This window comes from Acomys russatus, chromosome 28 (assembly GCF_903995435.1).
Source record: "Acomys russatus chromosome 28, mAcoRus1.1, whole genome shotgun sequence".
NCBI lineage: Eukaryota > Metazoa > Chordata > Mammalia > Rodentia > Muridae > Acomys > Acomys russatus.
In genome coordinates this window covers 14546332-14565334 of record NC_067164.1, presented here as the reverse complement: position 1 = coordinate 14565334, position 19003 = coordinate 14546332, and the positions used below count along the sequence as shown (strand labels likewise).

Below are 19003 nucleotides of genomic sequence, written 5' to 3'. Positions count from 1 at the left end.
ACGCCCAGCTAAGATTTTCTAATTATTTGGAAGATCAGAGCTTTATCTTGGTGAGCTAGCAGTACAGGCCTGTAATCCAAGATTCTCAGGAGGCTAAAATGGTGAGTCATAAATTCAAGGTCTCCCTGGGCTACAGAGTAGATTCAAGGCCAGCCTGGGTGACTTATCATCAAGACTCTGTGTCAAAATAAAAACAAATGATTTTAAAAATTAAAACGGGCTGGGGGTGTAGCTCAGTTCTCAAGGACTTGCTTAGCATCTGTGGGGGCCTAGACTTAATTACTGGTACTAAGGAGTAAAGGTGCACCCCACCGCTGGCCAGCACAAAAGCATTTAAGACGCAAAGCACTTGTGGAGACTTTCCAGGGGCACTAGGAGCTCAGAGAGGACATCAAAACAAACTAGCAGGAAGAGATGGGGAGGAAAGGGATGCTTACTCCGCTGGGAGGAACTGAGATCAGTAAGTCCTGAGAAACTCTCTTTTGGACTCTGGCTATAATTGCCTTGGAATATAAAACTAGGCATTAAGTGAGTTGCTTTTTATAGTGAAAGAAATAACTGAATGCACAAAAACCCCTTACAATACATTTAACAAGCATAAGAGTCTTATTTATGAGACCATTGTATCTATCTTCATCACTAAAAAAGGAAAGAAAGAAAGAAAGAAAAAAGTCACAGTTTTGTGCTCCATACATAACCAGATATCTACAGTCCTACCTGTATACTCTCCGTGATATTATGTAGATATCACGTATGTTTCTTTTCTTACTTTTTTTTCTTTTTTAAAAAAAGATTTATTATTCTGTATACAATGCTCTGTCTACATGTACACCGGCAGGCCAGAAGAGGGCATCAGATTACATCATAGATGGTTGTGAACCACCATGTGGTTGCTGGGAATTGAACTCATGACCTTTGGAAGAGCAGTCAGTGCTCTTAACCACTGAGCCATCTCTCCAGACCTCTTACTTTATTTTTTTCCTCTCTCTCTCTCTCTCTTTTTTTTTTTTTTTTTTATTTTTTGAGACAAGTTTTCTCTGTGTAGCCTGGCTGCCTGGACTCACTTTGTGGACCAGGCTGGCCTCAAACTCATGAAGATCCGCCTGCCTGCCTCCCAAGTGCTGGGATTAAAGAGCTGTGCCACCATGCCTGGCCTGTGCATGTTTCTGCGGCAGGAATGAGGAGGATGCTACCTGAACAGCAGTCTCTCTCAGGTGCACTCGGCTACGGCACTGTTTGAAAACACTTCATCGTAAGTCTATCATCTTTACTGCTTCTTTCTTGTTCGCAGCATGATCCACAGATGGGACGATGCTGAAACTTGGCTCTTTCAGAAAGTTTCTATCCACTGTTAGTCTTTGGTATCGACTATTTACCTGTGTAAATTAACATCTGACTTTATGTAAGGAACATTGCCTCTTTGGGGCTCAAATTTCCCTGTGGTGAGATGACAGTGAGAGGGCTGGACTAGCTTTGTGAGTCTTTTATTTTGTGAAAACAACACAAGGTGGACACAGCATCTTCAGGGACTGGCCCAGAAAGATCCATGGAATAGAGAGAAATGGCCATTCAGAAAACCCTGCCCCTTCCTCTGACAGCAAAGGCCATGCACTCTGTGCTTCTGGAGAATCAGCGTCAGATCACAGAAAAGCTGTTAGGAGCTGCAGCTGAGACCCAGTGGGTCTAGTGAATCAGGGTGTGCACTTTCACCCAGAAGTGAAATGCCTAGCAATCTGCTTATGTAGTAAGGTTTCAGAGACACTGACCTAGAAGACTCTTCTGTCTCTAGTATATCAAAACCTCATGATTCCAGAAAGGCAAATAATATGAACATAATTAATAGACATATAGATATATATCACCAGAAAGCAGAATGAATGAAATTAACCAGAGAAGAAATAACTAAATAGTGGGGACGGGGAACAAAAGCCAAAACTTAAAAGAAAAAAAAAAAAAATCAATGAAACTCAAAGCTGAATCTTTGATAAAGATCAACAGCATTAAAGCCAGGCACAGAGACCTATGCCTGTGACCCTAGCACAAAGGAGGCCGAGGCAAGAAGACCATGCATCTGAGGTCAGCCTGGGCTACCTGAGGTCAGCCTGGGCTACCTGAGGTCAGCCTGGGCTACCTGGCAAATACCCTGACCCACAGCGATAGGCTAATGTGACTGACTGCCTTACACTCGAGCTGCCTTCAGAGCCCCGATGAGTTCCATCCCTTATCACACTGTGATCCCAAATAATCCTCTCTTCCTCTAAAATGACAATAAGAAGAAACACTGACAAATATTTATGCGTTGACCAACACAAGAGTGAAATGACTGAAACCGAACAAAGGGGAGATCAGACACTGGGCTCGCTGTCCTTATATAAAGGAAAATGTATGCTGATGCATTAGATAACAGGTGAGGCAGGTGATTTCCTAGAGAAATACAAACCATTAAAACTAACAATCAGGAAAGCCGAGTAGATATGTAGCAAGCAAAGATACTGAATCATTAATAAAAGCAAAAACAAACTCCCACACAGAAGAGACCAGAACAATGGCCTCACTGTTGAAGTTAATCAGTCATTTAAAGGACTGATAGCAATCTTTCACAGACCATTCCAAAAATAGAAGGTGAACATTCCAATTTACCATACCTGCCTTTCCTTGAGAAAAGAAAAGAAAGACCTACACTATAATATTCCTTATGAATGCAGACATAAAAGCCTCAACATAATACTGGCAACATATAGAAATGATCATAAAGACAACTAGGTACAGGCAGCCGTGGTGGCGCACACCTTTAATCCCAGCACTCAGGAGGCAGAGGCAGGCGGATCCCTGTGAGTTCGAGGCCAGCCTGGTCTACAGAGAGTGTCCAGGACAGCCAAGGCTACACAGAGAAACCTGTCTTGAAAAACAAACAAACAAACAAACAAACAAACAAACAAAAGACAACTAGGTACGATTTATACCAGAATGCAAAATTTATTCAACACACACAAATCAATTAATGCTATACACCAAATTAATTTGGTTATGATTTCAATAGATGCAGTCAAAGCAGCTGACATATCCAACATTTAATTTATTTGTAACAAACTGGGAAAGAAGAGAATTTAACCTGGTAAAAGGCAACCAGGAAAAACTATCTGGCCGGATGTGGTGGTACATGCCTTTAATCCCAGCACTCAGGAGGCAGAGGCAGGAGGATCGCTATGAGTTGGAGGCCAGCTTGGTCTACAAAGCGAGTCCACTCTAGAGTTAGACCACTCTAACTTGCAGAAAGCAATACTCTTGTTTGTTTATGGATTCTTTGTGTGTCTTGTTCCTGATCTCTAGAGAAGCCTTCGGTCTTTCCCTCTTAGGTGTTGTATTAAATCGTTTTTCCTTTCCTTTCCTTTCTTTTTTTTTTTTTTTTTTTTTTTTTGGCTTTTTTTGTTTGTTTGTTTTTGCTTTTGCTTTTGAGACAGGGTTTCTCTGTGTATCCTTGGCTGTCCTAGACTCACTTTGTAGACCAGGCTGGCCTCAAACTCACAGTGATCAATCTGCCTCTGCCTCCCAAGTGCTGGGATTAAAGGTGTACACCACCACCGCCTGGCGACTAATCAGTTTTAAACTGCATGTTTTTCTATGCATGGAAACGTATTCCTTTCTTCCCCCCAATGGAAAAATGAATCACTCCTTTGTCCAGGCATTTCTACACCACATAAGCTACATGCCTGTCAGTCACTCAGAAGCCACCTTAGCTGTAGCCTCACAGTGTGTCTATTATTTATTAATGGCCATTATTTAATGGTAGCCTAAAGATGCAAGGGTAGTGACGCTGGAAATTTAGATCTGCTAAGAGACATTCTACTGTAAAGTGTTTCTGTCATGTGAAAAGATGAACATTCTTGTTACTAAATTATATTGTTACACTTGTTATTATTAGTTATTGTTAATCTTCCATTCTGTCTAATAATGATCTGAATATTTTCCTTGAAGTGTATATAGAAAAAACATACTGCATCTAGCTTTATTCTGCTATAATTTCAAGAATCAACTGTGGGCCTCAGGTAAATTCCCTGTAGATAAGAAGGGACCAAATTAGCAATGAAGAGCTTAAAAATGACATTAAAAAGGCAATTTCACTTATATGATGCCAAAAAGAGTATACTTAAAGAAGGTGCAAGTTTTGCTACTGAAAACAAAATGTGGAATTGAAATTTTAAAGCATTGCTGGGTGGGGTGGTACACACCTGCGATCCTAGCATTCAGGGAGGCAGAGGCAGGTGGATTTATGTGAGTTCAAGGCCAGCCTGGTATACAAAGTGAGTCCAGGACAGCTAAGGCTTCAGCCTGCCTCCAAAAATCAAAAACCAACACCATCACCAACAACAACCAAAAAAAAAAAAAAAAAAAAAGGAAGAAAGAAAATTTAAAGCATCAAAAATAAATAGACATCCTGTGTCAATGGATTACAAGATTTAAGAGTTAATACAGGTTCAAAGGAATTCCCACCAAAATCCCAGTGGTCTCGTTAACAGAAATTGGCAAACTTATTCTAAAATACCTATAGAGGAATACAAGGGACTCACATGAGTCAAAACAATCCTGAAAAAGAAAAGCAATGAGCTGGGCGTGGTGGCACATGCCTTTAATTCCAGCACTGTGGAGGCAGAGGCAGGCGGATTGCTGTGACTTAGAGGCCAGCCTGGTCTACAAAGTGAGTCTAGGACAGCCAAGGCTACACAAAGAAACCCTGTCTCGAAAAACCAAACCAACCAACCAAACAAACAAACTCAACAAACAAACAAACAAACAAAAAAACCCAACAAAACAAAACAAACAAAAAGAAAAAAAAAGTAGTGTTGGAGAACTCATACTTTCAGTTCAAAACTAATTACAGGGCCATGGATATCAAGATGGTGAGGAACTGTCTCTAAATGACATAAGTGTAGATTCACGAAATGGAACCCAAAGTCAGAAATAATGGGACACTAGTGAGCAAATGGTTCTAAGATGTCTACATGCAGAAGAATTCTAAAACACAACGCCCTATGGGGCTGGAGAGATGTCTCGGTGGGTAAGAGTGCATTTTGCTCTTGCAGAGGGCCCAAGTTTGATTTCCAGTGCCCACAGCAAGTACCCTACGACCACCTACTACTCTAACTCCAGAGAACCTGACACACCCAGCCTCTGCAAATGTGTGTGCACACATTCATACCTAATTAAAAAAATAATTTTTGACTAAAAAGGACTAGAGAGCAAAATTCAAGAGCTAAACCTGAAAAACTCATCATAGAAAACAAAGATCCAAATTTTTGTAACCTTGGGCCAGGCAAGGTTTTCTTAGATATGAGACCCAAAGCATATGCAACAAAAGAAAGAATAGAGGAGCTATCTTTCAACACATTAAAATCATTTATGCTTCAAAGAACACAATCAAGAGGATTAAAAAGATACATGCCTTGATTCCAGCACTCAGGAGCCAGGGGCAGGCAGACCTCTGTGAGTTCGAGGCCAGCCTGGTTTATACAGAGTTCCAGGCCAGCAAAAAATACATAGTAAGAGATGTTGCTTAAAACAAAACAAAACAAAACAAAAAGGAAGGGAAAAAGGAGGGATGGAAAAAAGGAAGACAGAGGGCTAGAGAGACGCCGCAGACATTAGCACCCTCAAACCGGCTTATAGCCGTCTGTAACTCCAGTCCCAGGGGACCCGGTGCTCTCCTTGAGCTTCTGTGGGCAACTGAACACACAGCGCACATACATACACACAGACAAAGCAACTGAACACACAGCGCACATACATACACACAGACAAAGCACTCACACTGACAAACCAATAACAAGTTTTTGGAAAAAGAAAAAGGAAACTAGCAACTGCTAATCAAGGATTTAAAGAAATTACTACCTTGTGCACTGCTGGTAGGAATGTAAAATGGTACCGGTGCTTTAGACAAGTCTGACATTTAAAAAAAATGTTAGATCTGGGCTGGAGTCATGGCTCACTGGTTAAGAGCCCTGACTGGTCTTCCAGAGGACCTGGGTTAGCACCCCAGCACCCACGTGGTGTCACCGGGTATACTTTTGCTGTAAAGACACACCTCCAGGCAACACACTCATACACACAAGATCAAAATAAATTAAAACTGCGGAACCACCATTTCATCTAGAGTGCTACTTCAAGGTACTTTCCCAATATGAAACAGTACGGACACATTTGGGTTTTCACACAATCATTCCTTACAATCAGCCCCAAAGTGGTAACATGTCAAATATCCATCAACATAATGGTCAGACAAAATATGGTATGTTCATACAGTAGAGTGTGTTCCAGCCAAGACATCGACAGACCCTGAAAACATGCTGAGAGAAGAAGGCATGAACGGACACATGTATTTCACGAGCGTGTTTACGTGGAGTATCCAGAGAGACACAAAGGAGACTGGGAGACTGGGCGGCAGAAGACACAGCGAGCGGTTGATATCGAGTAGAGGGTCCCTTTTGAGGGAGATGACAACACAGAATTGGATGGCGGTAATGGAATCACACAGTGTTGTGACTGCGCTAACAACCACTCTGTGTACTGTAGAATGGCAGTCTTGGTGTGTGAATTTCACCTCAATAAAGCTGTCGTTAAGGAAAAAAAAACTAGAGATTCAATAGGCAGGGATGTGTGATTTGTATCATCTTGATGCAGACCATTAAAATAAAGACACCAGAGATCCAACACTCTGAAAAAACCGGGCTGGCCTCTTAATAATTTTCAGAAATTGCTGTTAATTTTGACTGTTGTGAAATTCACAAATATGTAGGTAAATTTAAAGATAAGTTATAGAAGAACTTGATGTAATCTTACAATGTTACCCTTTTTGTGTTAAAAAGAAATAATGTCCCTTTTAGGTGTTGTGAGGAACATCTAAGGAACACGGAAAACACACAGGAGCACTGCACAACTTGCAATTGGGCACAGGGACTTCTCAGTTATCGCTATGGCACATAACCCACATCTGACACTCCTTCTCATGGAAAACAATTGAAAGGTGGTTAGAAAATTTAAAAAGAAAAAAAAAAAAAGTAAAAGAAAGGGAAAGAGAAAAGAAAGAGCTGAAAGATGCTGGTGTGGCACGCACCTTCTGTATCATCACGTACTTGCTCCACCAAATCTGTCAAATCCTCCCAAGAGTCTTTGCAAACGGCAAAAAGAAAGGAAAAGAAAGATAAAATGTCATGCAAGCCAAGAAAGGAAAGTGCTATTTAAAATAAGGTTTCCCAGGGGGCAGCTGAAAGGGAAGCGGCCTGGGACTCTTTCATTTAACACACAGCTTAACAGTGCACAGGGCTGGGAACATGACCAAGGAGGCAGAGGTATTACTGTGACTACTGAGTGTTTCAAAGTCAGTTAGTCAAAGTTCCCAATGGAAAGAAACACGAATGCTTACATCGTAAACAAGCAGCACAGATTTTCTTCTATTAAAAACCAAATTAGACTCTGCAGCCTCAGTGTAAGCCACGTTACCGCCACTCAGCACTTACTTTGATCTTCAAGCATGTGGAATTTTTTTTAGAGTCAGGACAAATCTCGTGATGAAAATGATTGATTTTTTTCTAAAAGCTACGAAGTCAAGTGACCTTGATCATGAAGGATTAGGAAGATGTTGGACAGCATGCCACAACAAATATTAATGTTTCTGCAGGACATGAGTGGATATTCAGATTGATTAAACAATGAAATCTAACACCTCAAGTAGATACAAGGCATGACTTATTACCAAACCAGTTCAGTAAAATGGATGAAAATTACTTCAGGCTTCCAGGAGTTTGTACTCTCTATATAGGAAGATTTTTATTTTTATTTATTTGTATGTGTCTGTGTCTCCTTGTGTTTATGCCACATGTACTGGTGCCCACAGAGGCCTGAATAGGGTGTTACCTCAAGTGGCCAGATGTGGGTGTTGGGCGCCAATCAGGTCCTCGGGAAGAGCAGCAAGTGCTCTTAACCCCCGAGATATCTCTCTAGTCCCCAGAGACTTTTAAAAAGTGTGCCTTTGTACATGCAAAGATCTCCTAGAAAGTACCTCACCCAGAAAAAACAAACAAGCAAGCAAGCAAACAAACAAACAACACCATTCAAGCAAATGTGCTTTCAACCATCTGCTCACATTACTGTTGTGCACACTCACTACGGTGTCCTGCCGGTCAACAGGGTGACCATCCTGTCTTACCGTTTAGTCACCAAACTATACCTGTCACCTAATAAACAAAAGCTCTCCTTAGGAAGGCAGAACCGTAAGGCTCCTCCAGGCTTCTCCAAGCTGTGCAGAAGACCTGGAAAGCAAATTTCTAGGCAGACACGTGTACTGTCCTCTAGGAGTCTGTCTGATGTCTCCTTCAGCGTGTCCTATGCAGAGCAGTTTCTGCCAGCTCCACCCATCCCAGGCTGGCCCCAACTCTCTCTGTCGCTCAGGCTGGCCTTGCACTCAGGGCAATCTTTCTGCCTCAGTTTTTTGAGTGCTGGGATTATAGTGTGAGACTTCAGAAATACACCATCATGCTCAGTTCCTTTTTTTTTTTTTTTTCTTTAAAAAAAATGTATGTGAGTAATTCACCCCAGCAAGAAGTGTCTTCTCTCACAGAAGCCAGGCGCTGCCTCACTTTTACTTCTCTTTACTCAGAATAGATAATGGGCTGGGTGTGGTTAGCATGGACTCCACCCCAAAATAAAAACTGATATGCTATTCTTTTATATCCCAAACTATAAGAGTTTTATGAAATAGTTTGGTTCTGGGGACAGGATCTCACTCTGTAGACCAGGCTGGTCTCAAACTCACAGAGATCTACCTGTTTCTTCCTCCCCAGCTAAGGGATTAAAGGTGTGAGCTACCATGCTTAGCCTAAAATATTTTGAGGTGTACCTTCTAGAACATGTTCACATTATTAAAACAGCAATAACATTGTTTCATTCATTAATTCAACAAGTGGACAGCTGCCTCTTTCCTAACACTGGATTTTTCTTAAGATAGTACAGTTTTGCCTCAAGCTTGTTTCACGTGCTCTAAACAACCATATTGACAACATGTAGTGAGAAAAATGCACATTTACAAACTAGAGAGAGCAACAGTCTCAGCGCCTGTGTGTGTTAGTTTCTGTCAAGTTGACACAAACTAGAGTAACTTGGAAAGAGGCAGCATCAGTTGAAGAGGGCTCCCCACTAGGCTGGCTTTTAGGCATTGTCTGGAGGCTTTATCTTGATTACTGATTGCTGTGGGCGGCCTCAACCCATGTGGGAGGTGCCACTTCTGGGCAGGTGGCCCTGAGTTATGAATGAAAGTAGGCTAAGCAAGCCAAGGGGCAGAGGCCTTTAAGCACGACTCCTCCAAGGCCTCTGAGCTCCTTTTCCCTAGGTTCCTGCTTGAACCAATTACACTGCCTTGACCTCGCTCCCTCATGTATGATGTTATAAACCTTTGCCTACCCAAAGTTGGTCCTGGATATTGTCTTTTCACAGCAATAGAAAACAAACTGGAATGACCTGCTAGTTAACACTGTAGACAGGTCTAGCTTAAACATTTACTACAGGTCAGGTCTGGTGGTGCATGCCTTTAATCCCAGCACAGAGGCCTTTGGATCTCTGTGAGCTCAAGGCTGGTCTAGTCTACACAGTGAGTTTCAGGATAGCCAAGGCTTCATAGAGAGACTCAGTCTCAACAAAACAAACAAACAAACAAACAAACAAACAAACAGGAATTTGCTATAGATGCGTAACTGTGCCATGTGTGTACCGTGAAAATACTGAAGCGTGGCCAGGGAAGCTTCTGAAACTTCTTTGGCTAAACAGCTTCAGTTCCACTCTAATGCTGACCCAGAAGGAAGCCTAGTGCTCTCACGGCCTGTGTGGTGCTACGTGACTGAGATCAAACGCTTTGCAGTATGGTTAACACTTAACGCAACTGAGTAATCTCATTTAAAAATCATTATGATTCATAACTGTTTGTGTGTGTGTGGTCTATGTGTGTGTGTGTGTATATGAACACTGTAGTCAGGGGCCACTCTGTGGAGTCTGTTCTTGCTTTCTAGGCATTGAACTCAGGTCTCCAGACCTTCTTGGCCACTGCTTCTGCCTACTGAGCCTCTTGCCAACCCCGTAATATTCTTATTAATTTATTTGTGTGTGCGCTCTGTGAGTGCCTGTGTCATGGCATACATGCAGAAGTCAGAGGCCAACTTGCTGGAATCAGTTCTCCCTCCCAATGTGTGGGTCATGAACACAGGCTGTCAGGCTTGGGGACAAGGGCCTCTATCTGTGGAGCCATCTTACTGGCCTGTAATAACACTTTTAACATGTGGATGAACAAAGACTGTTTTAGTCGAGAAGTAAGGCTACAACTGTACAAGGACCCTGAATTAGGAAGTACAGCTGACTGAACTTCTCTCTTGGCTACTTCTTTCATGAATGAGGACCAAAAGGCTACAGCCTTGGGAGTATTTAATCAGGTAGCACGGTGAGCTGCTTATCCCTGAGCTACGCAGTGACAGCAGCAGCAGCAGCAGCAGCATGGGCTGACACAGGAATTCAAGCCCAAGAAGGAGAGAACCAACTCCCAAAAGCTATCCAGGCTGTATGTAAGCTGTGTGTGTGTGTGTGTGTGCTATGCTTACATGCACATACACATAAACAAAATGACTCTTACTGTGCAATTTGCCATAGTTTAAGTAATGGTAAAGCTCTTGTACTTGAGGCACTGTTGGCATTTAAGGACGAAAAACAAAGGAGAAAAGTATTATCATGTGGTTTACAGACACTAAACAACTCTGGTGGTTTGAATGGCATGTTCCCCAATAGTCTCTGGCATTTGCATACTTGGTCCCCAGTTGTTACCATTGTTTGGGGGAGGCTTAGGAGGTGTGGCCTTGCTGGAGAAAGTGTGGGAGGCTGTGGGCCATCCGATTTGCTTTCTCTGCTTCCTGCTTGAGCTCTCAGCTGCCACGCCAGCTCCTGCCTGCCTGCCCGCTGCCCAGTCCCTCCATGATGCGGATGGACTCTTATCCTATCACAACTGTAGCCCCAAACACACCCTTCCTTCTATAAGTTACCTTGGTCATGGTGTTTGTTCACAGCAACAGAAAAGACAACAACCTAGCTTCTATCATTTGCAAAGTCCTTTCTTTTAACACAATGAGAAAACGCAAGCAATTATGACAATATAACATAATAACAAAACCAAGTTACAAAGAAGCAGCCCATACAAAAGCTCACTACAGCATATGTTAAAGATCTGAAATGCACTTCATTGTTTTTAAAGGCGGGTCTTACAAGCTGTACATGGCAGTCCGCATCTATCAGAGCAGTACCCAGGAGGCAGAGGCAGGGAGATAAGGAATTGAAAACATCCCCCACTACATAGTGAGCTTGAGGTCAGTCTGGGCTGCTTAATACTCTCTCTCTCTCTAAATATGTTATATATTAAGGCAGGAGCTGTAACCTATGTTCCTCCTGCTTCAACCTCCCCAGTGCTTGGATTATAAGGAATGCGCTGCTATGCTCAGTTTAAAATAAAGGTTTAAATGTTTAAAGCATCCTGATAATGTATTTCGAAAGATTCAAACATTCCTGGATGACTCAGAAAATTTTACTTCTAAAAATGAAAACCGGCAAAATGTTCACGCTGTACTGACAGACACTCAACTACGTTAGAACACTGAGAACAACTCAATTATCTGCAACACAGCAATGGTCAAACAGCTTTGGCATACACACTCTACTACAGATACTAAAAGAGCGGTTCAGTTGTCAGTCACCTATCATTAGCCATACTAGGGACTAAGCCCAGGGCCTTGCATGTGACAGGCAAGGGCTTTACACTTGGCCATACCTCCCTCCCGCTTAAAATTTTGTGCTTTTAAATTTGGAGACAGGAATCCATTCAATTGCCAAGGCTGGCCTCTGTGTGCATGTGTGCTTGCGTGCATGCGCGCGTGTGTGTGTATACTAAAAGCATTTCAATTCTTAAAATTTCATTACTTTTAACATATTGACACAGAAACTTCTATTTTTGGAATTATTTAATTGTGGTGAAAAATAAACATTGCTTAGGAGCCGTTTCAGTCATCTACACAAATGTTTCTAGCTCACAGAACCCTGTTTGTTCTCTAGAACAGTAACCAACAGAAACTGGGGGTTGGGCAGATGGTTCATTGGACAAAATACTTGGTATACAAGTGTAAGGTACAGACCCCTCATACTCACGGTCATCTATGTCTGTAAGCCTAGTTTTGGGGTGAAGCCTGGTGGCCAGCCAGTCCAGCCAATCACTGAGTGCCTGGTTCAATTAGAGAACTTGTCTCTCAAAAGGAAAGGTGGAGAGAAGATAGAGGATGACAAGTGAGGTACCCCTCTGGCCTCGTTATGTGTACACACACCTACACATACTGTGCACGTGTGCACACACACACACACACACACGAGAAATTACTCCTCTGAAACTTACTCAGAAGGCTGAGACCAGAGTATGCCAAGTTCAAGGTTAACCCTTGAGCATCCGAGATTCCCCAGCACTTCCTCACAGTCACAGCTACTGGTAGGGCTGAGTAAACCACAAGAGAAAAGCTCCCTGCTGGAACTGCAGCTCGGTGGTGGAGTGCCTGCTGATGGACTGGGGCCCTTGGTTTGATCTTTCAGCACCACAGACACAGAACAATTCTGCCCCTGTCAAACAGAAATGAAACTGAAAGGCAGAGTGCACAGTGGGCACTCACAGCACTGTTCTTTACCAGCCAATACGTGGGGCTCTGGCAATCTGGATAACACTAAGCTTCATCTAAGCCCCATCACTGCTAGAAAAACTTACAAAGGATTCATATTTCAGACATTAGAATGATGACCAGATATTTGTGACACTGAAGCTGACAATCTGAAGAAGAGCTCACGTGAGCTCTTCCATTCCATTACACGGGCACAGCAGTGTGGGCGGGGGTGAGTGAGATGGCTCCATAGTTCAGACAAGCATGAAGACTAGACTTCAGATCCCAACACCATGCAATCAGCCTGATGGCCTCTAATGTCGCTAACTCCTGCTCTGAGAGCGCTGGTGTCCTCTTCTGTCCTCTGTGCATGCCCAGACACATTACATACACACTCACACAGACACACAGACGGGCAGTCAGACAGGCATGCGCATGCGCGCGCGCGCGCGCACACACACACACACACACAAAATAATATTTTTTAAAGACCCAAGGGGAGCAAACATCATAGTACACAGACACACCTGTAATCCCTGGCTTTTGGTACGTGGAAGTAGGAGAACATGGCCAGACACTATCACAAAACAACCAACTAAACAAAACAAACAACCCAGACACTCTGTTTTTTAAGGTCTGAATTTAAAAATTAACACAGAAGGTCTGTCCATGGAGAGTAAAACTGTGAGGCTCTGGAAGGAGCCACAGGAGAAGACAGCAGTGCAGGTACACCACCGGAAGAACAGGACACCCCTCAGAGAGGGCCGGCACCATCTCCCCACAGCGGCGGCACTACAGGCTCCATCCTAGAGCAATCCAGGGTGCGGCTATGGGACTGTGGCACAAGTAAAAGCCACTAACATTTCTCTAACAGACTTAGGATTTTACAGAATCCCAGCAGCTGGGACGGTAAAACTTACCTAGGACGGTGACCTGCACACTGCTCTCCTGGCAGAGCAACAAGAGAAGATGAACCTTGTCCAGAAAGTACTTTGCCCCTGGCCTTCTTGCATGGCGTTCACAAAGACTGCCTTATGCACACATAATCACGACTCTGAGAACCTGACAGTACAATCTGTGACTAACTGCCACTGGGGCTGACTGCAAATGCTGTGTGTGTGTGTGTGTGTGTGTGTGTGTGTGTGTGTGTGTGTATGTGTATGTGTGCGCACGTGCATGTGGGTATGTTACTGCTAAAGTAAAGAACATAGATCTGTAAAAATGGACCTCACTGACTAAGGTTTTATTTTTGTTCCTGTGAGCGTGCACGTGTGTGTGTGCGCGCATGTGTGTGAGTGGTGTGTGTGTGTGTGTGTGTGAGTGGGGTGTGTGTGTGTGGTGTGTGTGTGGTGTGTAGTGTGTGTGTGTGTGTGTGTGGTGTGTAGTGTGTGTGTAGGACAGAGGGCGATGTCCTCTATGGCTTTCCACCTGCTTTTCTGAAACAAGGAGCTCCCTGTCTCCACCAGAATGACTGCCGTGAGCTCCAGCCATCTATGCCCACCTTGACTCTGGCAGTGCTTGCATTAGATGCCTTGTACCCAGACTGAATACAAACTGGTCCCCAGGCTCGGAAAGCAAGCACCTCATTCACTGAGCCATCTCCCTGCCCCCAGGTTTTATCTTCTGATCACTCAGGAAAGCAGTGAACCCAGCATGGAGGCCTCCCTCTCTAGTTGCCAGCACTTGGGATGGAGAGGAGGGAAATCAAGAGAGAAAGGTCCTGCCCTGCCGACACTTTGAGGCTGGTCTGAGCTACATTAGACACCACGCCCCAAAGTTAAGGGAATGAAGAACATGCTGTGCTGAGTGCATTTAGGCCTGGACATCCTGGGTCACTGCATGCTTGGCACGCAGAATGGCAGTGACATGCTCACGGACACAACAGCCAATAAGCACATCACTGTGACTTTTACAGAAACGTGGAAAAAATAGTAGACATTTGAGGAAGGAGAGATGACTTCATGGTTAGGAGCCCTGGCTGCTTCTCTGGAGAACCAGAGTTCACAGCCAGCACCATATGGTGGCTCACAACTGTCTATAATTCCAGTTCTAGGGTATGTGCTGTCCTCGTCTGGCCGCCATGCGCACATTGCACCCATGGGGTGCAAAGACATACATGCCGGCTAAACGCTCACACACACATACATAAAGAATGAAAAAGATCTGAAAACAATAAGATAGGCAGATTTGGGCCCAGGGGTCCCGCTCAAACTAAGGCACCAGCCAAGGACAATACAGGAGGTAAACTTTAAACCCCTTCCCAGATCTAGCCAATGGTCAGAATATTCTCCACAGTTGAGTGGAGAGTGTGATACGACTTTCTCACGTACTCTGGTGCCTCACATTTGACCATGTCCCCTGGAGGGGGAGACCCGGTGGCACTCAGAGGAAGGACAGCAAGTAGCCAAGAAGAGACTTGATACCCTATGAGAATATATAGGGGGACGTAATCCCCCTCAGGAACAGTCATAGGGGAGGGGAATAATGGGAAAATTGGGGGGGGGAGGAATGGGAGGATACAAGGGATGGGATAAACATTGAGATGTAACAAGAATAAATTAATAAAAAAAAAAAAAAGAAAAAGATCTGAAAATGGATCAAAAGTGATGCTTCTGCTTTGGGGCTACAGTTCCTGCTTGTGTACACATGAAACTTCTCCCACAGGAAGTACTGGGGTACAGGTGAGATGAATGCATGAAGAGTACCCACATTTTCATAAATATTTTGTGGGGGCAAAAGTCATTTTCTGGGGTTAGAGATATGCCTTGGAGGTGAAGAGCAGGTATTACTGTGTAGAGAAATTGAGCTCCATCCCCAGGCCCCATACGAGGTGGCTCAAAGCTGCCTACATCTCCAGTTATAGATTTGACACCCTCCTCTGAATTCCATGAGCAACCGCACTCATACGCACATGCACCTGTAAATATATATTTATTTAAAATATATTTTAAAATAATAAAAAAGACCTTTAAAAAAAAGTGATATCTAGGCCTGGCACTGTGGCTCACACCTTTAATTCCAGTACTGGAGGCAGAGGCAGGTGGATCTCTGTGAGTTCCAGCCTGGTCTACAAAGTGAGTCCAGGACAGCCAGAGCTACACAGAGAAATTCTGTCTTAAAAAACAAAACAAAACAAACAAACAACAACAAGAAAAAGATTTCTGGGTTAGAAGACTACACCTATTGTTGACTATACGGAAGGTATAAAGAAGTAGAAAAGGTATTGAAATCTCTTGCATTTCACTACCTAGAGAAAATCAATTTTTATATTCTTTTGCATGTTTATATATATTTTTGTATTAAAATTGTTGCGATGGCACCGGTGTCTATGGCACATGAAGGGCTATAGCCTACATGAGCTCTTGCACAGTCATATTCTTGAAGTCACAGGTGTGCAACTACACCCAACTTTCTTGCTACTGTTTGAAAATGCTTCCGTAATTTTCTTTCTTTTTTTTTTTTTTTTTGAGACAAGGTTTCTCTATGTTATCTTGGCCACCCTGGACTCCCTTTGTAAATCAGGCTGGCCTTGAACTCACAGCGATTTGCCTGCCTCTGCCTCTGCCTCCCAAGTACTGCGATTAAAGGCGTGCGCCACCACACCTGGCAAAATGTTTATGTAAAAATTTAAAAGAACTTTCTTCTTTGTAAATACAAGTACTTAAACCTATAAATTTCTAATTCTGAGCTCTCTGCTTCCTGTTCCAGAGACAGCTGTATCTCTCATGCAGGGCCAGTCTAGTCTCTTGACTCAATGGTGAAGGTCAGAGTAAATGGATTTGGCCATATGGGGCGCGTGGTTGCCAGGGCTAGCTTCTTATCTGGCAAAGTGGAGATTGTTGCCATTAACGACCTTTTCATCGACCTCCATGGTCTATATGTTCCAGGTTGACTCTACCCATGGCAAGTTCTGCGGCACAGTCAAGGCTGAGAACAGGAAGCCCAGCAGCATCTTCCAGGACCAAGATCCCGCAAACATCAAATGGGGTGATGCTGGTGCCGAGTATGTTGTGTCTTCACCACCACGGAGAAGGCTGGGGACCACTTGAAGGGTGGGGCCAAAAGGGTCATCATCTCTGCCCCTTCTGCTGACGCCCCCATGTTTGTGATGGGCGTGAGCCAGGAGAAGTATGACAGCTCACTCAGGATTGTCAGCAATGCTTCCTGCACCACCAAGGGCTCAGCGCCCCTGGCCAAGGTCATCCATGACAACTTTGGCATCATGGAAGGACTCATGACCACCGTCCATGCCATCACTGCTACCCAGAAGACTGTGGATGGCCCCTCTGGAAAGTTGTGGTGTGATAGCTGTGGGGCTGCCCAGAACATCATCCCTGCATCCCCTGGTGCTGCCAAGGCTGTGGGCAAAGTCATCCCAGAGCTGAACGGGAAGCTCACTGGCATAGCCTTCCATGTTCCTACCCCTAACATGTCCATGGTGGATCTGACATGCCGACTGGAGAAACCTGCCAAGTATGATGACATTAAAAATGTGGTAAAGCAGGCATCTGAGGGCCCACGAAAGGGCATCCTGGGCTACACTGAGGACCAGGTTGGTTGTCTCCTCTGACTTTAACACCAACTCCTACTCTTCCACCTTTGATGTTGGGGCTGGCATTGCCCTCAATGACACCTTTGTAAAGCTCATTTCCTGGTACGACAATGAATTTGACTACAGCAACAGGTGGACCTCATGGCCTACGTGGCCTCTAAGGAGTAAGAAGCCCTGGATCACCCACTGCAGCAAGGACACAAGAGCAAGAGAGAGGCCCTCGGCTGCTGAGGAGTCCCTGTCCCAACTCAGCCCCTGACACTGAGCATCTCCCCGCACAGTTTCCATCCTAGGCCCCACAATAATGAGAGGGGCCCAGAGAGCCCTGCTCTCTTGATACCATCAATAAAGTTCACTGCATCTAAATTTATTTTCCTAATTCTGAAAAATGTGCCTTCATGCTCGTTCAGCTTGAGATATTTTTGCTTGTGACCCCTTTAACTAACGAATACTGGGAAACCTATATTTTAGCTTCCAAATGTGTATTTTTAATATTTATTTGATTATAAATTAAGCATTTTATCAAAAAACAATATACTTTGTATTATTTTAAGATTTGACTGTTCCCTGATATTTTGTGATAAGTTAAAAATAAGGCTCCCAAAAGATATTCATGTCCTTCTCTCTGGAACTTACAAATGCTATTTTACTGAGAGTAGTTTCTATAGATAGAGTTAAATGGAGGAGTCTGTGATTTCCTTGAAAAAATGCAAGCATATATGACCTTTTAACAGAAAGTACCAAGATGGAAAAAAAGCGATGTGAACACGAGGTAGGCATTCAGTTGATGAACCCACAAGCCAAGGGATGCTGTCAGCCACAGGTGCTAGAAGTGATGAACCGTAAGCCAAGGGGTGTTGCTAGTCAAAGGTATTGGTGCACAAGAAACAGACTCTTTCAAGCATTTTGGAAAGAGCAGCCTCCATCTTAGCTTTAGAAACAAAATAAAAGTTTCTGCCATCTGCCATGCATAAACTGGTACAGAATAAATTTCTGTTGTATTAGGGTACTAGCTCTGTGGCAGTTTGTTTAATACACACAGGAAATGAATGTAATTTGTTTTAAGGCCTAGACCAGGGTCTAGTCTCCAGACTGTTCCTTAAAGCCTTCGAAAGAGTATGCATGCTGCTGTTTGGGAGGGAGAGTGCTTTACATACATTGGTCCCTCATTTCCATAGGAGAGCTATTTTTTTTTTTCGAGACAGGGTTTCTCTGTGTAGCCTTGGCTGTCCTGGACTCCCTTTGTAGACCAGGCTGGCTTTGAACTCACAGCGATCTGCCTGCCTCTGCCTCCCGAGTGCTGGGATTAAAGGCGTGTGCCACCACCACCCGCCTGAGAGCTATTTTGATACCCCAGTGGATGCTCAAATTTGTAATCAACCCACTCTGAGTATTACGCTTTCCTCTCTAAATACTGTGCCCTTTCCTATACATACACAACTACAATAAAGGTTAATTTAATTAGCAAGAGAACTATAATAATGTACTAAAATATATACTATAGTATAATAGAATAATTTGTGATTATATTATCAAAAAGTGTGGAGCTACAGGTTATATTCTCAGCATTTTCCTACTAAATATTCTTTTACAACAGTGGTTAGTGCTCTTTATATAGATGTTGTACACATTTACATCATTTTTCTCTTACACTATGTTAAGTGCCTCTTAAGGTTCTGCCACCGCAGGCCAGAATATTGTAATGTACATGTGATGTAATTTATTTTTTTTTTTG

At 43.5% G+C, this 19003-nt stretch overlaps 1 protein-coding gene and 1 pseudogene across 5 annotated transcripts in view; one reads left to right on the top strand and one right to left on the bottom strand.

Annotated features, from left to right (window-relative positions):
* Positions 1-19003, bottom strand: part of Rufy3 (RUN and FYVE domain containing 3) — an 80420-nt gene that overhangs the window by 38343 nt on the left and 23074 nt on the right. Inside the window, exon 2 of one of the 5 annotated variants that reach the window (XM_051170806.1) lies at positions 7109-7162. The exons of the other annotated variants lie outside the window; for them this stretch is intronic. Within the exon in view, the coding sequence (XP_051026763.1) occupies positions 7109-7162 (54 nt within the window). The remainder of the gene's footprint in view (positions 1-7108; positions 7163-19003) is intronic. 5 annotated transcript variants of the gene reach the window in all.
* Positions 16363-17436, top strand: LOC127210995 (glyceraldehyde-3-phosphate dehydrogenase-like; annotated as a pseudogene).